The sequence below is a fragment of the Podarcis pityusensis genome (assembly GCF_964106645.2).
Source record: "Podarcis pityusensis genome assembly, chromosome: 5".
In the NCBI taxonomy this organism is placed as follows: domain Eukaryota; kingdom Metazoa; phylum Chordata; class Lepidosauria; order Squamata; family Lacertidae; genus Podarcis; species Podarcis pityusensis.
The window spans coordinates 97,699,505-97,726,265 of NC_138032.1; the positions used below are offsets into that span (position 1 = coordinate 97,699,505).

General features: G+C 43.6%; 1 protein-coding gene across 1 annotated transcript in view; it reads left to right on the forward strand.

Annotated features, from left to right (window-relative positions):
• Window positions 1–374: 374 nt before the first annotated feature.
• Window positions 375–26,761, forward strand: part of ATXN10 (ataxin 10) — a 72,691-nt gene continuing 46,304 nt past the window's right edge. The window contains exons 1-3 of the mRNA XM_081005581.1: window positions 375–592; window positions 4,557–4,748; window positions 5,889–5,971. Coding sequence (XP_080861707.1) covers window positions 405–592; window positions 4,557–4,748; window positions 5,889–5,971 — 463 coding nt within the window. The 5' untranslated portion in view covers window positions 375–404. The remainder of the gene's footprint in view (window positions 593–4,556; window positions 4,749–5,888; window positions 5,972–26,761) is intronic.

Here is a 26,761-nt window from a genome sequence, read left to right on the forward strand (position 1 = left end):
TTCCTCGGGAGCAGCGATGGAAGAAGTGCTGCCTTTGAAGGGAACTCGTCTTCTTCCATTGCCAGCGAAGTGGGGAGCTGGGCTCCCTCCTGCTGCCCCTTCGGGAGAGTCTCGGGAGCAGGAGCAGCAGCGCAGGAGCTGCGCCCCTTCTCCGGGGGGGGGGTCCCCGCTGGATGCAGCGTGACAGGGGGGGGGGCAGCCTCACACAAAATAAGCCTTGGGCGCGGGGGGAATAAAAAGCTGCGCTGCTGCGAGCGAGGCCACGAGGCCCCCGCCTCCGCGAGAAGCAGGCAGGAAAGGGCGGGGATTGCCGCCTGGCGAGGCCGCGGAGGGCGAGCGGCTGAGGCCCAGGCCTGCCTGGAGCGGCGGCTGCGGGGCGGAGCGAGGCCTCGGGCCGGGCGGCCATGGCGTCTTCGGAGGCGCCGCCCGGGGAAGAAGCAGCGGCGGCGCTGCTGGCCGGCCTGGCCGCGCGGCTGACGGGGAGCGCCGAGGAGCAGGAGGAGCAGGAGGAGCAGGCCGCGGCGGCGGCGGCGCCCGGTCGCCTGGCAACCCTCGGGCAGCTCGCGGCCCTCCTTCGTGACCCGGCGGGCAGGTGAGGGCCGCGGGGGGCTGGGGCCGGGCTCCGTCACGTGTGGACGCGCTGCCGCGTGTCTTCCTGCCGCGGCGGGTGTGGTTTTGCAGGCTCGCTTCCTCCTCCTCTAATTCCTCGTGACGATTTTGTAAGGAAGCCTCCAGAAATTTCAAGTCCCCCATTTCTCCCTGCAGTTGCGCTTATATCTCTGGCTGCCTAGAAATACAAGGCGTCAAAAGTTCCTGCTGCTTCTCCTCGCTTGGCTGGATGCTGTGGCTTTTTGCAGGCAGAAGTTGCTTGGTGGGGTATAAATACTACTGCTACTGCTACTAATAACAACAGTAGCACTAATATGATTAGTTATACCCCACCCATCTGGCTGCATTCAGCACGTATGAAAACATAATAAAACGTCAAACATTAATAATAACAATCAGATCCAATACAGAAAAGTCACAATAACTTTAAAATAAGTAACTTATATCAAATAAAGCAATATTCAATAATCGATTAGAATATAATGACAAATATTAAAACTAAATATCTAATAATAATAATAATAATAATAATAATTTATTATTTATACCCCGCCCATCTGGCTGAGTTTCCCCAGCCACTCTAGGCAGCTTCCAATCAAGTGTTAAAAACAATACAGCATTAAATATTAAAAACTTCCCTAAACAGGGCTGCCTTCAGATGTCTTTGAAAGATAGGATAGCTGCTTATTTCCTTCACATCTGAAGGGAGGGTGTTCCACAGGGCGGGTGCCACTACCAAGAAGGCCCTCTGTCTGGTTCCCTGTAACCTCACTTCTCGCAGGGAGGGAACCGCCAGAAGACCCTCGGAGCTGGACCTCAGTGTCCGGGCTGAACAATGGGGGTGGAGACGCTCCTTCAGATATACAGGAGGGAGGCCATTTAGGGCTTTAAAGGTCAGCACCAACACTTTGAATTGTGCTGGGAAATGTACAGGGAGCCAATGTAGGTCTTTCAAGTGTTACCGTATTTTTCGCCCTATAGGACGCACTTTTCCCCCTCCAAAAATGAAGGGGAAATGTGTGTGCGTTTTATGGGGTGAATGCAGGCTTTCGCTGAAGCCTGGAGAGCGAGAGGGGTTGGTGCGCACCGACTCCTCTCGCTCTCCAGGCTTCAGGAAGCTATCCGCAAGCCGTGGGAGCCTGCGGGAGTGCCCCCCGACTCCCACCCTTGCGCAGCGCTGCCTGCACCCCGAAGCCCCGGCGCGCTGAGCAGTCGCACCGGGGCTTCGGGTAGCTCTGCGCAAGCCGGTGGAGCCCTCCCCCGGCTTGCGCAGTGCTGCCTCTTATCCGGAAGCTACCCGAAGCGACTGCTCATCGCGCCGGGGCTTCGGGATAAGAGGCAGTGCTGCGCAAGCCGGTGGAGCTTTGGGTAGCTCTGCTCAAGCCGCGGGAGGGCTCCCACGGCTTGCGGAGAGCAGCCTGTTCTGGGGGCTGGGGTCGGGGGAAGCTCGGGCTTCCCCCGCCCCAGCCTAGCGCCTTGGGGGGGGGAATAATTTTTTTTCTTTATTTCCCCCCCCAAAAACTAGGTGCGTCTTATGGGGCGAAAAATACGGTATATGGTTTCGGTGGCCGCTCCCAGTCACCAGTCTACCTGCCGCATTCTGGATTAACTGCAGTTTCCGGGTCACCTTCAAAGGTAGCCCCACATAGAGCACATTGCAGTAGTCCAAGCTGGAGATAACTAACTAGTCTAACTAACTACTCTAGCGAGACAGGTAGGGTCTCAGCCTGCGTACCAGATGGAGCTGGTAGACAGCCGCCCTGGACACAGAACTGACCTGCCCTCCATGGACAGCTGTGAGTCCAGAATGACTCCCCGGCGGCGCACCTGGTCCTTCAGGGGCACAGCTACCCCATTTAGGACCAGGGAGTCCCCCACACCCACCCGCCCCCTGTCCCCCCAAAACAGTACTTCTGTCTTGTCAGGATTCAACCTCAATCTGTTAGCCGCCATCCATCCTCCAACCGCCTCCAGACACTCACACAGGACCGTCACCGCCTTCATTGGTTCTGATTTGAAAGAGAGGTAGAGCTGGGTATCATCCGCATACTGATGAACACCCAGCCCAAAGCCCCTGATGATCTCTCCCAGCGGCTGCATGTAGATGTTGAAAAGCATGGGGAAGAGGACAGAACCGTGAAGCACCCCACAAGTGAGAGTCCAGGGATCTGAACACTCATCCCCCCCCCCCACTTTCTGAACACGGCCCAGGAGAAAGGAGTGGAACCACTGTATAACAGTGCCCCCAGCTCCCAGCCCCTCTAGATGGTCCAGAAGAATGTTTTGGTCAATGGTATCAAACGCCGCTGAGAGACCTAGCAGAACTAGGAAACAGCTCTCACCTTTGTCCCTAGCCTGCCGGAGATCATCGACCAGTGAGACCAAGGCAGTTTCAGTCCCATGATGAGGCCTGAATCCCGACTGAAAGGGATCCAAATGGTCCACTTCTTCCAGGCGTGCCTGGAGTTGTTCAGCAACCACTCGCTTTATTATATGATGATGATGATGATGTAATAATAATAAAGCTACAAATCTTATGTAGAAGATGCTGCTTTTCAGCATCTTGCAGGTTCCGTGTACATTCCTCACCCTAGTTCAGACAGTTTAAGAAGAAGCATACTAAGAACCAGTTCTTTGACTCCAAGAGGAGCTTTTTCTTTTTTGATAACATAGTTTCTATTCATTCTCATATTTAAAGCGTTTAACATTAAAGTGTATGACATGCAACATTTACATAAAATTAAAAATAAAGCATCAAGAAACACGGAGTTAAATTTTTCTGAGTGTATTAGCAAAATTGTGTCAAAGTGTATCTATCAAAATTATTACAATTAATACGGATTATGAAATGATGCGTAGTAACATGTAATGACCATAACTAACATGTATTTTGTATTAATAACAATTAGAATTTATAGGAAGGGGCGAGGGAGAGGAGCAGGGGGAAAAATAAAATACGTAGTAATAAAACTGCTAGCCCATTTGCACATGCCTGCCCAGGTCTTTGGATACTAGGAGCCATGGAAGTGTCCTTACACTGAGGCCAACTGGCTACACGGACCAGCAGTGGCTCTGCCAGCCCTGCCTGGAGGCTGAACCTGGGACCTTCTGCTCTGCCCCTGGGCTGTGCTATGCAAGGAGGTATGTCTGTAGTTCCACTTTAGGAAAAGAAGTCTGTGGGAAATACTGAAATACACATCAGTCCAGGCTTAATCTTTTAAAATTTCACATCTTGTCTTCATTCCGTGGCACCACAGGAAGGAATGTAGCTCAGTGATAGAGCCAGTTTTGCATGCAAAAAATTCCTAGCTTCAATCCTGTTTTCTTCAGGTAGCACTAAGAAAATTTCCTCTCTGAAACGTTGGAGAGTTTCTGTCTTCACTGTGGGTAATCCTGAGCTAGCTGGATCAGTGGTCTGAAGTCAGCTCCTTATATTCCAGTTCAGGCATCCATCATACCAGAGCTGCTGTGTTTCAGCAAGATGGTTTCATCATATTCTGAAGGCAAGCGATGCAGCTACCTTGGTGAAGTTAAGCAGCTCTGGGTATAGTCAAAGCCTGATGGGATACTGCCTAGAAGCTCTACTTAACTTGAAAAGTGGGTGTAAGAAACAGACAGAATAATTCACCTTTTGACTTGCCTTGGGAACTTAAGTTCAGAATTTAGAAAAACTCCAATTTTTATGAATTCTCTTCACAATTTTATGAAGCTTGTAGAGGCTGGAGAAAATACATGAGTTTGTGGTTACCTATAGTAAATATTTCAAAGCCAGGGCAACCCTTTATTTGCTATATTTTTTCTATCCCTGTCAAGTACAAAATATGCAAAACAGCTTGGATTAGCTTTTTAAAAAAATATTGCATGGTACAAATGATATCCTTCTTTTATGTATATATTTTTTAATGTACTGTTGATGATGTCTACTTTATATTTATTTTTCTTTTCAGGGAAAAAGCAACAGAAAGCCTATTCCAAGATCTCCTGCAAATTTTGAGGAAGGCATCTTATGAAATTGGTGTAACCTGCAAGCAAAATAATACACTGGAACACGCAGATTCATTGTTCCTGTTGGTATCAGAATGTTTCAGGTGCCTTCGGAATGCTTGTGTTCAGTGTACCAAGAATCAGGACGTTATGAGGTATGATTATTGCCCCCGTACTTGCATAGTTTTTTAAATGTTAAATTACAGTAACTTGTTTCACCCAACTGAGTTCATAGCTGATTTAACTTTTGAATCAGGCTCATACATTTCACTCCTCACTAGTTCACTTCACTTTGCTGTGCACTCTTGGCGTTTGAGTGGAAACCTTGTGAGTGAATTGCCCACATTTGTTAAATTGTGTGGCTCAGGCTAACTGACCAGTGTGTAATCATTATATATCTACATATTCTCTGAAAGTAAATTAATCTGCAAGAGAATCAAGGGTGCATGAACACAAGATTTATTCTGACAACTTTTTTTCTTTGATTTGCTCTTTTTAAAATACTCGTGAAGTGAGATTTCATAGACATTATCTTCACCAAGTCTTGTGATTATTTAAGAGCTGATTTTTTTTTGTTAGTCTTGCATCTGGATTACTTAATATTTGTTGGCTGCAAGGATGTGCATTTTATTTGCCCCTGAGGTCGGGTGAATTCTGGGGTGTTCTTCATGGGATTTAAAGTGCACTGCAGCAGGGAGCGTTGTGTATCCATGAAGGTTCCCTGCACAGTTGAAAACCCGGATTTTCTAGAATTGTCAGTTGTGCAGGGAGCATTCATGGCTGGAAAAGGATCCTCCGTGCAGAAGTGCACTTTAATCATGCGAGGGGTCAGAATGAGTTGTTAGTTATTTTGAATCTTTATGTGAATCTTTATCTCTTGCCAGCTCCTCACCATGAAACCCCCCCTCCTGTCTGTTTTCTCTCTTGGTGTGCCTTTCCACCTTAGGACTTTTTATTTTCATTCCTTTTCATAATTGCCCAGTATGACCTCCCTTTCCTAGACTTCTCTGGGCCTGTTGTTTTTTAAGCTACAGTCTGTTCTTTCCTAGTATTTTTAAAACCATCTTCCTTCCCTTGGCTTTTCTTCCTACTCAGTCCCTTTCTGTCACTCTTACCTTACTCAGTCAATTACTCCTAGGGGAGTTCACCACCACAGAATTCATTTATTACATTACAATATGTATTACAAATTTAGGACTTTATATTATGATACAGCTTTGTATAAAACACTGGCTTCTCTGCTTTTTTTTTAAATTTCAGAGAATTTTAAATTTAAAACTGTTCTTTTATAACAGGAACCTGGGGCTAATTGAGGCATCTGTACACTTCATCCAATTACTTCACAAATTAGAAACTAATCTGGAATCATTATTGACAGGTAAGATATTGTGGGGGCTACGTACATAAGCCCACAAAGCTACTAACCTACAAACATGTTTACTTGCCTGTGTGCTCACACATACCTAAGAAAGGACAGCACTATTCCAGTTGAACAAAAAGACTTTACATGTCCAGCCTCCATCTTCATGTTGTAGAACTCTTAGAACTGTGGAACTGTCCTGATTTCCCCCCTGATGCTCTGTGGCTTTCTTGTACAGTGGTACCTTGGGTTAAGAACTTAATTCATTCTGGAGGTCTGTTCTTAACCTGAAACTGTTCTTAACCCGAAGCACCACTTTAGCTAATGGGGCCTCCTCCTGCTGCCGCACCGCCAGAGCACGATTTCTGTTCTCATCCTGAAGCAAAGTTCTTAACCCGAGGTACTATTTCTGGGTTAGCAGAGTCTGTAACCTGAAGCGTCTGTAACCTGAAGCGTATGTAACCCGAGGTACCACTGTAACTTGAAGCCATTGGTTTGCGTCCTACCCTTTGGAGCAGGAGAAAACAAGCTTGCTCCATCTTTCATGTGACAGCCCTTAAGATATCTGAAGATGGCTATTGTATCTCCTCTCAGTAGCCTCTTTTCCGGGCTAACTATACCGACTCCCTCAAGGCTTGGTTACCAGACCTTTGATTATCTTGGTTGCCCTCCTCTGCACACATTCCAGTTTGCCAATGTCTTTAAATTGTGGTACCCAGAACTGGACACATTATTGCAGGTAATATTAAGGCAGACTAGATGATACTTTTACTTCCTTCACTCTGGAGCCGTATGCTCTTTATGAGAGAGAGAGTTATTTCTTTATTCTGTTATAAAGCCAGAACATCTTGCTAGCTAATTGCCGCCATGGCAGTGTAAGGCCTTGGGGTGCTGTTGCACTCACTCCAAATGCTGTGGGACTGCTAGTTGCGGTCCTCAGCAACTCTGTACAATGAGATCATGCTCTGGGAGTGCCGGCTGACCTCCAGATTAGCATGTTGTGGCACTTATTAGTGCCAGATGTGCTGATGATGGATACTGTTACAGGTCTCTATACCAACAGACTAAAATCAAAAGACTTTTCTTTGAGAGCAGGTGTTCTTTAATTTTGCAAGCTTGAAACTGAGTGGTATAGCTCAGTGTTAGATAATGTGTTCTGCATGCAGGCAACCCCAAGTTCAATCCCAGTCAAAAGGATGGAGTTAAGGGAAGACATCAACTGTCAAGGTCCCTCAAAGTTGGAGAAACTGATTTTGTTGTTGTTGCCATATTTATTATATTAAATGATCATTTTACCCTGTTCAAGGAGGTGCACATCAGCATTCATTAATGAAATATGAAACCTGAGTAAACAGATAAAACAGCAATGGAATTAAATGATAGGTGAAGATAGAATAATTCCAAACTATTTCTCACCAAGAGTTCATGTAATCAAAACAAGGTTTAACTTGATGTGAAAAGACAAGATTAGGTGCCAAGCCAATTCTCTGGAGAGGACACAACCTGGATGTTGACACAGAAAAGGCTTTGTATCTTAGTTATCAGGTTCATACAGAAGAAAGCACCCTGTTTTACTTAAGTGCTTTAGGGCTTTATAGGCCATCACCAGCACTTAAATGAACTTTTCCACGATACTCTAATTTTTCGAGTTTCACCTGTAATTCAAGCATGTCTGAATGTACTCTACCTATATTTAAGTGGCATAATTTGGGACCTGCATTTCTTCTAACCAGGAATAATAATACCTTTATTGTCATTGTACAATTTGTGTACAATGAAATTAAACAAGCCTCCCCCCCAAACACTTAATCTCATTACACTCTCTGTGCTTATCGAACAACGCACCACTTCGCAAGTCAATTGCGCTATGTTATTTTCCGTTCAACAGCCTAACAGCCCACGGATAGAAGCTATTTTTTAGCCTGTTGGTACGGCTGATTATACTTCTATATCTCCTGCCCGAGGGTAGAAGATTAAAGAGGTGCTGGCCGGGGTGTGAGTCATCCCTGATAATTTTTCTAAGGCAACGATTCCTTGCAATGTCATCTAGCAGACTCAAGGGACAGCCCATGATATCATGTGCTGTATCCACCACCCTCCGTACAGACTTTCTGTCCGTGTCTGTCAAGCCAGCATGCCACACTGTGATACAATATGAAAGGACACTTTCTGTTGTGGACTGGTAAAAGGAGTTCATCAATTGTTGTTTACCATTATTCTTTCGCAAGACCCTGAGGAAATGGAGTCTCTGTTGGGAAAGAATACAGTAAGATCTTTTAAGTTAATTATCTTGATGGCTATGTGTTTCTCTCTCATCCAGTAACATCTATTTTAAGTTTTTATTGTGGTGTTCATAATGTGGGTAGGAAAGTCCAGAGTGTCCCAACAGTTTGGAATCGGTAATACACACACTGAAGTGGTATGCCTTATGTGCCTGGCAGATGCTTTTACCACTGCGGCTGACTTGTGGGGAGGAGTTTATTTTTAACGATGTATTAATGAATAAAGCAGCAGAAAAGGAAATACCGCGCAAAGCGCTGTGACTTAAATAACTGCTGTCTAATATCTGGTTAGGTCAAACTGCAATTTGCAATTTGCCATGAGAGCAAGGCATTTTTATATAAGGGAATAGCCAAGTCCCTGCTCTAAAAGTTTTAACCCATTTTGTTTACTGTTCCTGCTTTCATGTTTACTTAGATCTAGCAATCATAATTTAGAAGCTGTTTAATTAACAGCTTCTATATTATGACCAATTTGCATACGACCAATATGCAATTATATATAAAGAAGTTTAAATCACATTTTTTAATATTGTTCTAGAATATTTATTCAGTTAATGGATTGAGTTAGGAGTATTGTTGACTTTGTGAATTGTATTATCATTCTGTACAATTTAAAACCAAACTGTATGTGATGCAAACTGTATCATTACATCCATTAGGCAGGTTTTTTTAAAAAAAGAAAATTGCATCAGCTGAGGAAGAAGCTGGTAATTAATCAGTTTATAGCAAGTATGAAAGGGGAATATAATCATTTTGTACTCTGCTGTATTCCTGAGGAAAATCCCTTTTCTAATACAGTGGTACCTTGGGTTAAGTACTTAATTCGTTCCGGAGGTCCGTTCTTAACCTGAAACTGTTCTTTTTTTTTAAAATAATTTTTATTAACCGACAAATCAAATCAAATCAAATCAAATCACATCACATAAATTCTGAATTACAAAGCCGAATTTTAAATTTTTGTTGAGGGGACCCATATTTCAAGTTCCGAAGGGGAATTCCGATCATCTTCTTGCTGCTGTGTTAATATCCACAAATCTGTCCAAATAATATTCATAATTCTATCCAGTCCTATCTTGCTGTTTCCACATCTCATCTTGTTCGTATATTTTTCTTATTTTCTTTATGATCTCTTCTGATAATCTCCCTAAGCAGGTAAACACCAATTATAATTCTGTGTGAATTTTCCGTTCATCCAATCATCATATCAAGATGGTTTCCCTATATCATCACTTTCATAAATAACAGCACTCTTTCCATCATTAGTCTCGCAAATCTGCCGCCTTCTTTTGTCCCTCTGAGGAGTCTCACCCACAATATGAAAACAGATCTGTTCCTCCTCTTAGACATAAGTCTTTCGACAGAACTTGCCAATATGGCGACGCTATTTTTTGCTGCGTCATTCCAAAGCTCTTATGCTTTCCACGATCTTCTTAAAACATGCTTTGGTTAGGAAATTATCTCCACACAGTCTCAAATCCACAGCTTAAGTCATTTAAACGGCATTTCTGACTTGGGGGGGGGGGGATTCTTGGTTAATCACATAAAGAAAAGAAAGTCCCCCCCCCCATCCAGTCCTGTTGCCGAACATACCGAGCCTTGGTGTGTCTTCTCATGATTTATTCCTGTTCCTCCGACCCGTCTTGTTTATCAGAGATCTCTTCAGTTAGCAGTCTTTACTCCCCCTTCTTCCTTGAAATATGTGCATTAGCTTCCTCCTAATTGTTTCTTTTGAAGTTGCTGCAGCTAGAGACAGTGTCCAGGAGCGCTGAGATCCGCACAAGGGCTTTCTGCCTCGTGCCCCCACCCCCTCAAATTCGGGGGTGGTATAGGGTACAGCAGGCAAGGGCAGTCCCCCCCACACCCTTGGGGGGGACGGGAGGCTGTTTACTCCCATCACAGCCTCTTAATTACCTCGTGTGGGTAGGAGAGATGTTATTGTCAGCCATCTTCCGATGCGCCCCTAGTGGCCTAACTGTTCTTAACCTGAAGCACCACTTTAGCTAATGGGACCTCCTGCTGCCACTGCGCCGCCGGAGCACGATTTCTGTTCTCATCCTGAAGCAAAGTTCTTAACCCAAGGTACTATTTCTGGGTTAGCGGAGTCTGTAACCTGAAGCGTATGTAATATGAAGCGTATGTAACCCGAGGTACCACTGTACTAATAAATGTATTGTGAGAAAATCCCCCATGATAAATTTAATTTTTTTGCAATTAACTATTACTCTTTTAATTCTCTTAATTTTTATTTTGAAATTGGGATTTCCTTTTGCAAGTTTCACAATATAGTTAGACTGTAATATTCACAGCAGAGTGAATATTCTATTCCACACACCCAGAAACCTTTGCATTTGGGATCCTAAGGTGTACTGACCACCCTTCAATAGAAGGGCCTCCCTCGGAAGGTGGTGGACTCTCCTTCTTTGGAGGTTTTTAAACTGAGGTTGGATGACCACCTGTCAGGGATTATTTAGCTGTGATTGCTATATTGCAGGGGGTTGGACTAGATGACCCTTCCAACTCTACAAATCTATTACATATGCCTCTAAGACTGCATTGCTGGCCAAGCTGGTGGAAGTGGTATTGGCGGAACCTAGGACTTTGGTGTCTATTCCAAGGCCTCTTCCATGACAGCTTTGGAGCTATCACAGCTCATCAGTGGCCCAACCCACAGGGCAGGACAGATTTAGCCTGCGTTGTGTGGTCCGACAATAGATGGGATTCAATCAAGCTGGACCACTTCCTGGTGAGGTTTGGTCTCATGGTGATTATCTCCCCATGCAGGGGTTCAGGACCTATTCAGATGGTCCATCCCAGAGACTTATGGAATCTAATGGGGAGAACTGGCAATGGTACTGAGGCCCTTGTCTTCCCCTGTAACAGTGAAATGTGTAGGGCTATCCACACTTTCTCTCCTGAGTGCCCTCTCCACTGTTGTGGAGCTTGAAACACACCTTGGTGCTCTAGGGAGCTATGAGTTATGAAGCAAGATGGACAATGGCTACAGCGCTCTTGGCACAAAACCCATTGCAAAGGTGACCCAGCACACCTTAAGAGTACACAATAATGCCTACTATGTTTCAATGAGGGGCAAAAAAGGGCTATTTTGTCTCTGCCATTGCATCCTGAAATAGACATCCAGTAGATGACATACGAGGGACCCGGGTGGCGCTGTGGGTAAAAGCCTCAGCGCCTAGGACTTGCCGATCGAAAGGTCGGTGGTTCGAATCCCCGCGGCGGGGTGTGCTCCCGTTGCTCAGTCCCAGCGCCTGCCAACCTAGCAGTTCGAAAGCACCCCCGGGTGCAAGTAGATAAATAGGGACCGCTTACTAGCGGGAAGGTAAACGGCGTTCCGTGTGCTGCGCTGGCTCGCCAGATGCAGCTTGTCACGCTGGCCAAGAGACCCGGAAGTGTCTTCGGACAGCGCTGGCTCCCGGCCTCTAGAGAGAGATGAGCACAACCCTAGAGTCTGTCAAGACTGGCCCGTACGGGCAGGGGTACCTTTACCTTTACTAGATGACATCCATCTCAACCCTTGCCCCTCATAGCTAATTATAGCTTGTTAGGTGTGCTTGTGTGTGTGATTGGTTACGTACTGTATATGTGTAAAAGTTCTGAACCAGTGCCTGGATGCAGTAATGGGCTGGGTGAGGGCTAATAAACTGAAGCTGAATCCCCAAAAGACTCAAACCCTGTTGGTAAGCATCTGGAAACTTGGGTCAAGTACCATCTCTGGATGGGGTTGATCCATCGTCATTGGAAAGCCTAGCATCCTCAGTGGCTAGGAATTTCTTTAACCAGCTTTGCCTTGTGTGCCAGCTGCCTTTCCTGGACTGAGATAATCTGGCCATGGAGCTTTCTGCCCTGGTAACCTCAAGGCTAGACTAATGTGCTATATGTAGGGCTGCCCTAGAGATTAATCTGGAAGCTGCACTTGGTGGATGTTAGGTTGCTCTGTGCAATGACTTAACACCAGCAAGCTACACCATTGTTAAACTTTTGCTCTGGTTGCCAGTAAGCTACTCAGCTAAGTTTAAGGTTATGGTATTGGCATACGGAGCCCCAAACAGCTCAGAACCTGATTATCTGAGATATACCTGATTATCATATAATATAATATAATATAATATAATATAATATAATATAATATAATACAATACAATATAATATAATATAATATAATATAATATAATATAATATACCTGACTGTCTGCTCTGGTCTGCTGTGGGGTTTTTTTAATTAAAAAAATACCATGCGCATCAGTGGGCCAGTTGTTTGTTACTCACCACTGAACACGTAGTTGTGTAGTCCCCTTTCTGTACCTTAATATTTTAGACAAACACCAAATTGGTATATTCTTGGACACTTATTGAACAGATCTTCCCAGACTAAGACTAGACTGTATTTTATCTCCACACAATGTTTATTTAGTTACATAGTTGTGCTTGTGTTTTGCAGCTGTAATTATATTTTACTGTATTTTGTATAGTTGTTGTTTTAAGGGAATCACTTAGATATTTTGGTTTGAAGTGACAAATAAGTAATAGCAGTAATGACTATGATGCTAATCTGTGCTGACTTTTCTTTAATTACATAAGAAAAATAGCTTAAAAGCTACTTATTTACATCTTCGCTTTGTCTTTCTGCACTTCCAGGACAGGGAATTGAGGCCAGTATTTTGCTACTGTGGTTGAAGCAGAAGCTGTAATTACATTGTCAGAATAATATTTATAGCACTGTATTACTTTCTCAAAATAATTGCAGGCATATGACAAATACATTACACTCATCAAAATTTTATGTAAACACATGCACAAGTTTTTATTTGACTTATTGATGGTGTGTGTGAGTTTCATGCCTTGCAATCTGTTGACCAGCCAACCAAACAAGCAAAAAGCAATCTTCGTGGCCTTTTAACTATCAACACTATAAATATCTGCTGTAAAATAAACTGTCACTTCTACTGTGGGCAATATTTGTTCTGTCATACTTTATGCTATGCAACTTCATGCTTTGAAGTGAGACATTTAATCTTTTTGTTCCTGGGATGTTATTGGATGAATTTGCTCTTGGAACAATTATTAAATTGACAATTTTTTAAATATGAGAGTTGAAAGTGATCTTTAGGGCTCATGGGGTCCTAAAAACTTGGTTGTCTTGTAAGCAAATGAACCAACAACAGCAAGAAGACCTGAAAGCAAAAGCAGGCTTTTGCACAAACGACTCATGGCAGGTGCACGTGGTTCCCACGGAAATGGCTTGATGTGTCTTTTGATGTCGATATAGGTAATTTGCAGCTTTCAGCTGATTTCACTTATGCTAAAATAAATAAGTGGAAAGAGCTTTCTGAACTCTTGCTTACTGGCCTTTGGGAAGACCATGTGAGGGCCCTGCAATGCTCCCAGAGCATGAAATTCATAAACTTAGCAAAAGGACCCCATAGTAATAAGATACATATCCCGCAGGCTGGTAGTTTTTTGGTCCGGCTTGCTGGGGTCTGCACTGTGGCACCCATAGACATCCTGGCACCTCAGGTGGTCCCCTGGCCCTCCCAATTTTTAAATTTGACTTAAACAAGCTTTGCAGGTTTGCTTATTTGGTCAGGAGTGCCTGTTTTTATTTGGACAGAGAAGGTGATAAATCACCAGTTTTCCTTCTGAAAAATTAGTATGATATGGTGCTCACAACAGTTTCTTTGATTTCCAAATGTGGTCCTGGGCTCAAAAAGATTGGGAACCCTGTTCTAAAATTCTCAATTGTGCTTTCTTCTGTTCAGAGTGCAATACCATAAAATGCAGTATAAGAAATAAAAGAAGCAATAAAGATACGCTAGCTCAGTGGGAGAACACATGCTGTCCACACAGAAAGTCCAGGTTCAATCCCTGGCACCTCCAGCTGAGAAACAAAATAAACAAGGAGAAAAGAGCGTTCAGGTAGCAGATGATGTGAGACATCCCTGCCTGAGAGGCGGGAGCAGGGGTGCCAACTTGAATAATTTTTTGGGGTGGTAGCCAGGTCTGCCCTGTCCCACATACACTCTTTGAATGGCCATGCCCATCAGCTGGGGGGCAGCACCCACAAATATTTTTTTTGGGGGGGGCAAATACCCCACGGCCCCTAGGAGTTGACTCCTTACACCAGAGTAAACAATAAATGGCTCAGTGATGATTGACTACGAACTCCTCCTCCGCCTTCCTTCCTGTTGCTTGCTATCCTGTCATGGAAGTGGAGTTCTGGGCCTATTTGTGTCAACAAAACAGCCTGTCTTTTAAAATGTAGAGTACCCAACTCCAGCGATGCAATCTTGGAGTTTGATAAGCAAAGCTAGGATCCCTCATTTTCACAGAAGACTGACATTCTTTGAAATTAAATGAAGCAGCTGGTCCATCCAGACATCTCTATAAATCTAAGTGTGCAACATCTGTTACATCCTGTGAACTGGCAGGTCATATGGTCATGTAATACAGCAGCTGGACACTATGAATAACTCATAGTGGGTGGCCGGTCAGCCCTGTTCACTCTTTTTCTCGGTTACCAAGTGTGGTTGAAGTTCAGGTTAAGACTCAGACCATTCATTTTCTGCTGATTTTATGCAATTGCTCTTTGAAGGGATACTGTTGCCTGATTATATGCTTAAATGAAGGGCTAATCCCAGGATTGTGTTTGCTATGAGGTATCTGAAATGAGAACACTTGTTCTTTAACAGAAAGATTAACTGTTGTTCTAATGCATCAGGGACTGGTGAAGCCTAAAGGAACTTCAAGCAGTCAATAATGTTTAATTTATTAACTACAATTTAGTCCCTCAGTTCCTCAATGTAATTATACTTGCAGGCCCTGGGGCACTAAAAACGAACAGAGGTAAGGAAATTTCTGCATTGGTTTTTAGACCACAGAATGAATAAAACTGCCTTCGGTCCCTGTAAACAGAGGCCTTTAAAAACAAAGGGCCATATCATATGTGACCTTAAATGCAGATTTACATTTAACTTGCAGGTTTTAAATCCAAAAAGTATCAGAGAATGCAGAAACAACCTTCAGAGGACAAATTTGTCTTAGTAGCTCAGCTGGAGAGAAAAGAGTTAACCTCCCACATGCCTGCTGCAACCCTGATAATTATCAGCACACCCCTTACCACCATTTGCATGTTTTAAAACTTGCATTTAACACTAGGTGTCCTACACCCTCTCCAGTTTTTGTATTCTCAGGGGCTGCTGTCATCTCCAAACTGTGGGCTTGGGCTGGCAATATATTCTGCCTTAAATTGGCCCTCTCACAAGTTATCCAACTTCGTAAGAAGGCTGGTGCCATTTAGCGTTGTTGCACAGCTCAGAAAAGCATGGCATACAAGTGTGCAGGTCCATTAAAAATCCAAAATTAAAGTTTATCATTAAATTATGGAATCTCTCTAACAACTTGAAAATACTATTTTATTCTTTGCCTACAGTTTCATTCACAGAAAAAACCTTTTGTATTACCTTGCTTAAATCATTGTAGAGTGGGGGGGGGGGGAATCATTTAAACCTGAAGAGTAAAATCAACTGTAAATTAGAAATCAGGGATGGACTGAAAAGAAGCTTTTCTCCTTCAAATAGAGGAAACCATCTAGCCTGTGAAAGACTGCTTCCAAGGCTGACTGCTGATTCAAATTCCAGAGGACACATAGTCTTCCCAGGTCCCTAAATAACTTCTTGCCTTTGCCAAGGGTGAAAGGCTCTGATGGGGCTCCCTCTCCAGCAGTTCCTAAGGCATAATAGAATGGAAATGTAGATCACAATTTGACTAAAGGATCTGTTTATTTCATGTGTAGACAGCCGGCTAATTTTTTAAAATTTGTGTTCAGGGCTACCACCTTTCCTGCTACAGCTGCAGCCTTTTTTTTTTTTTTTTACTTTACAGTGTCTGCTTTCCAGCCCAAAGCTGGTGGGCAATCTTAGTGTTCAGCGCTCTGAAGGTCCTGGAGGGTTTTCCTCTGGGCAACAGCTCTCACAGGAAGTGACATCGTCTGGTGGTCTTCCCATCATTTGTTGTAGACCCAGGGGTAGCTTAACCTCTAGATGTTAATGGCCTAAGGCTCCCACCATGGCTGGGCTGATGGAAGTTGGACCCCAGCAACATATGGAGGGTCAAAGGTTGCTCGTCCCTGCTTATACCAACAAGTGTGATTTCTCTGTGTGCCATGTTCTCCCATGGGAATATGTAGGTCATGCGGCTGCCATGACTTGTAGAATTGCAGCCTTTTAAAAAGGTCCACTGTCATCATGCAGAATTTAGAGGTCATGTGTTTACTTCCTATGTGGAAGAACCAGTTATTACCAGTTATTACCTGGTTTTGTATGCACATCCCTCCCAGGTTGCAAGCCTGCCAGCCGTCTGCTCTATATGATTGCTCTTAGATATTTAGGATCTATAATAGGCATTGGCCTTCTTTTTGTGCAATTCAGATAAAACCTAGCCTTAACTTTTAAGTGGTTTGTGGCTGAATTCAATCGAATTTTGATGTAAGATGAACTTGTGGCCAATCAATAATCATTTTACTGTTCAGATGGCCACGTAGCCTGATATAAATTGGTGTCCTAAATTGTAGCATATTGTGCTAAAAATCCTTTAAGCCCAAGATCCACTATGACCTAGCATTTGTGAATCTTAAGCTGCAGACTCCTTGATCAGGGTACATATCCTTCTTTGGTAATTTTCTAAGAAAGGAATATAGAGAAAATTATTCTCCTCTTGGAAGCAAAGTGGAAAGCTGAAGTTACTATTCTTCATACTTCACTGGCAATTAAACGGGGGCATGTTCTACGTTTCAGCAAATACAGAACAGTAAGGCCTTTAAATTGTGTGTAAAATGATCTATTGCCATGGTCGCCAACCTTTCTGGGCACATTAGCAATCTGGAGAAACTCTTGTGGTCACCAAGCATATACCACCACCTGTTCTTTGTATTGGCTACAGTAGAATCCTCCTTTCAAGCCCAGTTTCATCAGAGTGAGGGGAGAAGACCCTGTGGGTGCCAGGGAAGCCTTCTGCAGGTGCCTCGTTGGTAACCTCTATTCTGGTGTTCTAAAACTAAGTTACAGTGACCATACAGATCAAGTACACATATTGTTCTACCTAGATTACCCTAGACTAGCTATCCCAAGCAAGTTTTGTTTTTGTATTCTTTCTTTGTGGTGAGGTGGAAGCAAACTAGATGGCCAAGAAGATCTGTCCCAATGGATCATCCAGAAATAAGAAATAGCCTTCTGGCACCTTAAAGATTAACAAAAAAATATTTTAGCATAAACTTTCATTGTCTGGAGTCCATTTCATTGCATGCAAGTGGACTCTAGTTCAACAAAGCTTCTGCCACAATAAATTTGTTAGATTTTAAGGTGCCACAAAACTGGAAATACCCTTAGAAAACCTGAAGTTAGGTTGTGACACATAAGGGCTGGGAATATACTGTATTAAACTGTCTTGAGGTATATATAATTCTTGTTAACGCTGTATCTGCATGGGCCAAAATGCCTCTGCTACTCAAAGACCAAGTCACACACAGCTATTGTCTGCTGCTAACAGTTGGATTGCTGGCAACGTAAATATGTATTACCTTGGTAAGACAAACCTGAACATGCTTGCCCTGTGTTTTGCTTTGGGGAATTGAAAACTTCCTCTAGAAATGGCTCAGTTTTAGGTAGGTTTTATTAGGAGCAGCTCGTATGGAAGAGTCTGCCATGACATCTTATTCCCTGTGGTGTGTTGCTGCATCACTTTGTGTCCTTGGATATTAGAAAGGGAAGTATTAGAAGGAATGCTCACTGAGTCCCAGGCTACACATTCTGTAAGGATAGAGATGAACTCTTCTTAAAGGTAAAGGTAAATGGACCCCTGACCATTAGGTCCAGTCGTGGCCGACTCTGGGGTTGCGGCTCTCATCTCGCTTTATTGGCCGAGGGAGCTGGCATACAGCTTCCAGGTCATGTGGCCAGCAGGACTAAGCCGCTTCTGGCGAACCAGAGCAGCGGACGGAAACGCCGTTTACCTTCCTGCCGGAGTGGTACCTATTTATCTACTTGCACTTTGATGTGCTTTCAAACTGCTAGGTGCAAGGAACAATTGCTTATTTCTATGGATGTCCTGCAACAAAGTAAGGAATTGCCTGCCATGGTATCTAGTTCAAGAGTTTAAATTTAGAAACAATGCCTTGCTTTTTATTTATTTTCTTCAGGTCTGGGGGAATTGAAATCGGCTTCTGTTATCACACACTGATTCCATTTATATATATTTTTGTTCAAAAGGACTGAAACAGAATGTCAGCCTCTTATGGGAGTTTGCGGGGCAATGCAACTAGGGATTGTCAATTTCAGTTCCTCTCAGGTGAGAGCCTGAGCGGGAGTTTGTGTAGGTAGAGGGTGGGCCCATGAGGGGGAGAGCTGGGAGTGAGAGTTCACGCGGGACACAAGCAGGGAGTGGGGGGGGCAGGGGGTGATGTTGTGGTGACGGAAAGGGGTCTGACTTAAAGGTTGAAAGGGGGCCAGAGAGCCGGACGTTTCCTTTCCCACTTGTATTGGAGCTCAGCTGGGGAGAAAAAGGAGTCATTTAAGTGTCAGGATCATGTATGAATCAGTCCCAGGGTAAGTTTGCAGGGAGGTAAGATTAAGGGATTAAGCTTCAGCACCCATTTGCTTCAAAAATTGGATGTATATCACCTGCTTTATAATTGATTTTAAAAACAAGGATTGGTGCTCACAGCTTGGTTTAACTGGAGGGATTTGCCGCTAGAGGGGGCTATAACACATTCTTTGACAACTGGTTAGACAAGATTGTGACCTTTGCCCAGAGATGTCCCCAGAGCCACAACTCGGCCAGTTTCTTGATGTCTAAACTGGCCAAGCACACATGGGTCTTTAAATCCATTCAGTCTTCAGTTAAAATCAGTGTCTCTCTAGCTACATAATGTGAACTGGAGGATTTATTCCCATCCTGCTTCTCCCCCCCCCCCCAAAAAAAAGCTGGAGTGCAAAGCTGTGACTTTTTTTGGCGTTTGGAACATTTGTCTTTCTATGCTTGTTTTATAAGTCAAGAGTAAAAATGATCTTACTGTTGCACTATTTCAAGATGCTTTTGACTCATTAGCCAAGCATCTGAACTCCTAGTAGTAAATATAGATTCTTAACATCAGTCTTCCATTTGAGATGAATCTTAATTTATATCACAGAATAATAGAATCATCATACCTTTCAAATTTTAAAAGCACGATGGTTATGTTTTGGTGATATTTAACTTCAGTTAGAATTTTGGAGTTGATCCATCCACATAATGATTTGATTTTTGTGAAGTTGTAAGCTATTTTGTAAGGGACACGGGTGGCGCTGTGGGTTGAACCACAGAGACTAGGACTTGCTGATCAGTAGGTCAGTGGTTCGAATCCCTGCGACAGGGTGAGCTCCTGTTGCTCGGTCCCTGCTCCTGCCCACCTAGCAGTTCGAAAGCACGTCAAAGTACAAGTGGATAAATAGGTCCCGCTCCGGCGGGAAGGTAAACGGCGTTTCAATGCGCTGCTCTGGTTCGCCAGAAGCGGCTTAGTCAGGCTGGCCATATGACCCGGAAGCTGTACGCTGGCTCCCTCGGCCAGTAAAGCGAGATGAGCGCCACAACCCTAGAGTCGTCCACGACTGGACCTAATGGTCAGGGGTCCCTTTACCTTTAAGCTATTTTTAAGTATGTGGAATTGCCTAGTTTTTTTGGGGGGGGTAAGGGGGTGTTAAAAGAAAAAAAAATGCAGGCTAAAATATGATTGGGAACAAAATACAGTTGAGCAAAGAAGAATAAACAGAACTTTAAGACTTGAGAACTGATAGTTGTTGGTTAAGGATAGAACCGACATAGCAGTTAAATGATGTGCTGTGGACTTTTGGCTCAAGAGACTCTGGATGACTTAATTTTGCTAAAAGTAAGCATAACTTTAGAGAGGGCATAAGTGGGAAAAGTCTAAAGGCAAAATTTACTAATTTCTGCAATGGAACTTGATGCAGACATGTCATTCAAGTTTTTGTTCATACTTGTATCTCTTATCTCTTCCCACTCCCTTTTGTTTCAAAGCACTCAATATAATGTACTAATAGGTTATCATAATGCAGTAATAGGCTGTCAGCATTTAAGATCTATCTCATATAATTTTGATTTCTTATAGTTACGATAATTGTTGTAAATTCCTGCAGGTGTGTGTGTGTGTGTATGTATGTATGTATGTATGTATGTTGTGGTTTCTGTATGTAGAAGCATTTGCTCACATAGGTCTCCTGTTACCTTTGCCTTTCTCTTTCTTCTTATCACTTCTCCTAGCACTGACATTTAAATTGTAAGCTTCTTGAGACAGAGTTGTTTTGATTCTCTTACATGAGTGCTATGTACAGTGTTGGTTCCATGTCCCCTTTTGTATAAAGATAGGCAACATTATGCTAATTTAAACAGTTTTTCTTAAATCTTTGAGATTTGAAGAAAAATCAGTTTTACAAAGTTAAGAAAGTAAAAGTCAGAGGTTGCTTTGTGCCTAACCCCAAGTGACCTTACTTCAAGTTTTCTTTCTGTGTGTTCCAAAGGAGCAATGTTCCCAGGCCCTTCTCGCAACTTTGGTTGCCAGCTGGCTCCGTCCCGTTCTAGCGGATACTCCTTTGCTATTTCCAGGGCCTGGCAAAGGACGCTTCCATTTGCAATGGGCTGCCTTTTAGTAATATCTGTTTAACTATATTTTAATATGTAATAGTATGTTTATAAGCCAGCCTGTAAACAACTGAAGAAATTGAGAACTTGTAAGTCTTTCCCAGAGTGTCCTGTATGCTAATGTTTAGACTTTTATAGACTGGAATTCTTTTATTATTCTTATTTAAATTTACTGGCTTTCTTCTTTTGGAGTCCTAGCTACAAACTTGACTAATATTTCATTGAAAATCAATAGTTTTCTTTAACTGAAAATAGATTTACATAGCTTGCATTACTAGCATACTTGATGCATTTACATTACCGTACAAAAATTGGCTTTTACGATATGGCTGCTGAAGCAGACATACGATAAAAGGGAATGGGTGTGAGTGCCTGTGGAATTTGAAGGGAGTGGCTTATATTTGGGTATTGTCTTTTTTTCTCCCCCCCCCCTTGAATTTTAAAGGTGTGGCTAATATTCATGTGCGGCTTATATTCGGGCCAATATGGTAAGAAAGCAAAATACTCTGGCTTCAGTCTTCTGGAAGGGAGATTTTAGGGTGTTGTGTTCCCTGACTGCAAATTGCAGTGGTTTGCCAAGCTGCCTAAAAATAAAGTTAGTAGTGAGTGACTTCCAACATTTCCCCTTTGAAATATTGCTATTTTACACCCTACAGCCTGCAGTAATATTTTTCCTCCATTAGATTGTATTTTTGCTCTATAGTCTCTCCTGTTTACTTCTTTGAGTCACTATAAAATGTAACTTTTCTGTTATGTGACAGGTTGAAAAATACTTTCAGTACTTGAGGCAAAGCAGACGAAAATAGTGGTAAAAGTTAAAGTACATTGATCCTGTTGTTGCCCCTGCAGAACTCCAGGGAAATAATCTTTGCATTTCTAGCAGGTTCCTTTCCAGCCAGAGTGCAGTAGCAAGCAGATGTTGTACCTCTACAGTGAACAAAGTACCACAACCTAGTTTTGAATTTTGAACAAGATATTTATTAAGGGAAATCTACAATCATTAGGCATATGCAGAAAATGAAGCTGTCTAGTATTATTTTATTTTATAGATGGGAAAAAGGAGTTTCATTTACATGCTCTTAAAGCCTTTGTCTCCGCAGCATGCCTGTAGTGCCACAGGGACACGCTGGCATGTTAGATTGTTTTGAAGTGTAACAGTTGGATTCATTCTGCAGTGCCAATTAATCCTCCCCCTTTGTCATGCTAAAATTTAAAATGGAGTTGTTTATGCATCAGCTTTATTCCGTATAGAAGACCATATATGTAACAAAGCTCTATTTTTTATTTATTTTTGAACCCCTTTTCACCCCTCTCTGCAAAGTTCTTCTTCCCTCCCAGTTGCAGTGGGGACAGTCTTGTGATTGCCTTCAGTATCCTATAGCAGTGGTGGCGAACCTGTGGCACGCGTGCCAGAGACGGCACTCAGAGCCCTCTCTGTGGGCATGCGCACAGGTGGGAGGAGGAGGAGGGCTCACGCGCACGCACACGTCCACAGCCTGCAGCCCGAGTGCCGTAGCTTGCGTGCCAGGGGTAGGGGAGGAGGAGAGAAGGGCTGGGTTAGGGTAAGGAGAGGGGGGCGCCTCCGCCACGGAAGCAGCGGCCTCCCCTGACAAAGGGAGGTGCAACAAAACTTTTTTTTTTAATAAGATATTTATTAGGATTTTTTAAAAGATATTACAATAAAAAATGAAATAAAAATACAAAATAAAAATGATTAAAAACACTCAGATTTTCCATTGCTTATTTTTCTTTAGCTTGTTTCCCGGACCTCCTTATACCTCCCTTTTTGTATTCCAGTTCAGTTTGTTGGTTCAGCAAATCCTTACCCTCTTTGTTTATCCTAATCTTTGGTCTTAAAATAGTAACATTAGATTTTTACCTCTTAACAACCCCTTTTTCTTATTCCCTTAAAGCATTACAGCTAGAAACCACTTAATTTCTATCCAACATCGTTCTAACATTCATTAATTTTACAATATTTCTGTAGATAATCGTTGAACTTCTTCCAATCTTCTTCCACCGACTCTTCTCCCTGGTCTCGGATTCTGCCAGTCATTTCTGCCAGTTCCATATAGTTCATCAGCTTCATCTGCCATTCCTCCAGTGTGGGTAGCTCTTGTGTCTTCCAATACTTTGCGATAAGTATTCTTGCTGCTGTTGTGGCATACATAAAGAAAGTTCTATCCTTTTTTAACACCGATTGGCCGACTATGCCCAGGAGAAAGGCCTCTGGTTTCTTCAAGAAGGTATATTTAAATACCTTTTTTAATTCATTATATATCATTTCCCAGAAAGCCTTAATCTTTGGGCACGTCCACCAAAGGTGAAAGAATGTACCTTCAGTTTCTTTACATTTCCAACATTTGTTATCGGGCAAATGATAAATTTTTGCAAGCTTGACTGGGGTCATGTACCACCTGTAAATCGTTTTCATAATATTCTCTCTTAGAGCATTACATGCCGTAAACTTCATACCTGTGGTCCATAACTGTTCCCAGTCAGCCATCATTATGTTATGACCAACGTCTTGTGCCCATTTAATCATAACAGATTTCACCGTTTCATCCTGAGTATTCCATTTCAACAGCAAGTTATACATCTTTGACAAAATCTTAGTTTTGGGTTCTAATAGTTCTGTTTCTAATTTTGATTTTTCCACCTGGAAACCAATTTTCTTTTGAGTGCAACAAAACTAACAACCGCAAGACGGGAGATGATCTGGTGTGGGAATTTGCGCGTGGGGGCCTTAGAAACCTCCTGCGCTTTCTCGGGAATGAAGCGTTGCCAAGGTCGGCGGGGTTTACTCCCAAGTAAAGGTGTGCAGAATAAGGAGGAGGGAAGCCTGGTGGGGACTCAAAGGGGGCCAAGTGTAGGTGAGGGAATTAAGAGCAAGAAGGTGGGCAACACTGGGGTGTGAGGGATGGGCGTCCTCTCTGGAGGGTTGTTTCCCATTATAAAGAGTATCTGAGGGGGGATCAACAGGACTTCAGCCAGCCGACTTCCCGTGGGACTGATAGGGGTGCATGTAAACACGCTTGTGCAGGTTGCATTTTGCAATAAACAGGTGCTTAATTTTTGGCAGGCAGACGGGGGACCCTTTTTTGGGTCATGTGGTTTGTGTTTAGCCTTTTATCTTGTGAATGTAGATATTTACATATGGGAAAAGTATTGGAAGGGAGGAGGGTTATTGGTTTGTTCTTGTTTTCATTATGTATTTTGTGTTTTTTATCTTCTATTTTTATGCTGTGAACTGCCCTGAGACTTGCACATGAAGGGCGGTATGCAAATTCAATAAATGAATAAATAGAAGGATTTGGATCTGAATGGAGAAAAAAAAGCACTGAGTTATACCATAAAATTATATATCTATGGAAAGATAATTTAATGAAGAATGTAATGCAATAACTTTCATGAAGGATTATTTATTACAACAGCAGTCATAAAGAAGAAATATGAAACACACAGAGAAATATACAGGTGAAATTGCCATGTTGGCACTTTGCGATAAATACTGTATTTTTCGCTCATAAGCACCGGGAATGTGTGTGCATCTTATGACTCCTCCTGAGCCGCGCCTTGGGGGCTTTAACATTATTCAAAGGGAGCGCTGAGCATAGCCTGTGTGCATCCCAGGCTCTGTTCAGTGCTCCCTTTCACGAGCTGTGAGGAGCATGTGTGCGGCGCTTGCAGGTTTCTCCCTCTTCGGGGAAAAGCCCCCAAGAGCCACACACACACTCCACATGGCTCTTTAAAGGGAGCGCGGCTATCCCTGGCTTTTGCAGGAGGTGGGGGAAGTGTTCTGGCTTCTGGGATAGCCGTGCAGCCTGCATTCGCTCCATAAGATGCACACACATTTCCCCTTACTTTTTAGGAGGGAAAAAGTGTGTCTTATAGAGCGAAAAATACGCTAAGTGGGTTTTGGGTTGCAGTTTGGGCACTCAGTCTCTAAAAGGTTCTCCATCACCGTCCTATAGCATTCGTCTAATTAGTGTGTTGAGACCCACAGCCTGGGTCACATATGCCTTGAAGGTGGATTGTGTACCACCACTGTTTTTCTTTTGGATGGTTTTTTTTCTCTTTTAGGGAGGAGAGTGAAGAGTAGGCAAAAGAGAGAGCATGGGAAACCAGATTCAAAAAGGCCATCTTGTAAGAGATACATTTAAAAGTCGCCCCCGTGTTTCAGGCTCTTTGATGGGTTTGAAAAAGTAAAGATGACTGGCAGCAAACCCGGGATGGATGTTGCTCTTGCCCGTAGCTGCACTGCTGCCTCCCAGCACCATCACGGAGGGTTCATGGCCATTTGAATGAGGCAGTGGCGACATCCTGCTGCAGATGTGGAAGGCTTTCGTCCCTGCCATCAGGGTGGCTGTCTGTAGCAGAGCTGCAAAAAAAGGGAGGGAGAGGTGAGAAGCAGGGGGACCAGGCAGCGGTGAGAAGGCCCTTTTGCACCTGCAAGGCTGCCAAATGCTGCTTGTCCTTCACCCCCCAGAGGTGTGCTCACCTGGCAGGGAATCCACACCTTTCCCATTTATGCTGTAAGAATTAAGTCTGTATTCTTTCATGTCCCTGTGATATCACTGCTAGTATTTCTCTCTCTAACTTTATAGCCATGTGCCTCCTTCAGATAACATTCCATGCATCTGATTAGGTGGACCTGAGTCCATTAAAGCTTATAAAATGATCAATTTGTTAGTCTTTCAGGTGCCAGAAGACTTTGCTGTAACAGCCTAACATAGTCACCACTCTGGAAATTTTTCTAAATAGGTGATCAGGGGTCAGCAGGGGGCCGGTCCACTGTCCCTCAGACCTTGTGGGGCCAGACTGTATTTTTTTTGGGGGGGGGGGAATTAAACGAATTCCTATGCCCCACAAATAACCCAAAGATGCATTTTAAATAAAAGGACACATTCTACTCAAGTAAAAACACGCTGATTCCTGGACCACCCACGAGCCGGATTTAGAAAGCGATTGGGCCGGATCCAGCCCCCGGGCCTTAGGTTGCCTACCCATGGTGTAGATCTAGTAATTTGTGAATACGTAGCAAGCTTGTAGATTGTGAACATGTTAATCCTATACATGTTTCCTCAGAGTAAGTCTCCTAGATTTAAATTGCAATTAGTTCCAACCACATGTGCATAGCTTTGCAACACTAATGTGCTGCTGGACTAGATTATTGTGGCTTTCTTTGGATAGCTTTGATATGTTGTAAGGCGCTGTCAGGGAACTGCCATCGGAAGGAAGGGAAGTGAAAGGGCTCACACAGGTTGGGAGAGACTCAGCAGCTGAAGAGGGAACCAGTAGGGGGAGAGGAGCTGAGCTGAGGGAAAGGGAGCTGGAGGGATGGCTCAGAGACATTTCCAGCGAAAACAGTGGGGAGGTTTCAGGACCTCCTGTAGGGACACCCACTCCTCGCCGGAAACTGTCACGCAGAGAGTCCAGAAGACGTGTTTCCGTTAAGGAGCTTTTATGTTGGAAGCGATTCCGAAAGCAACCACTGTCGGAATCTGCCAGCGACTGACGGAGCCATGTTTAAGGGGCTCCGTTACAGACAGAGGTTTGCAAACTTGACCAAACTCTGAGGGACTAGGATTTTACACACAAGCAGCTCATCGTCCCATCACAGCATTCCGACAGTCTTCGTGAGCAGCTTGTGCAGGAGAAGGCATCATGAGCAACCCAGCCGGAACCGGAGAAGCAGGAGCTGGAGCGGGTCCAAGCCTGGAAGAAAGGTACCGGGTGTTGGAGGTCCAGCTAGCGCTGCAGACGGCGAGGCTTGAGGAGAGGAGGGCTCAGGATGCAGACAAAAAGGGGAAAGACACCCAGC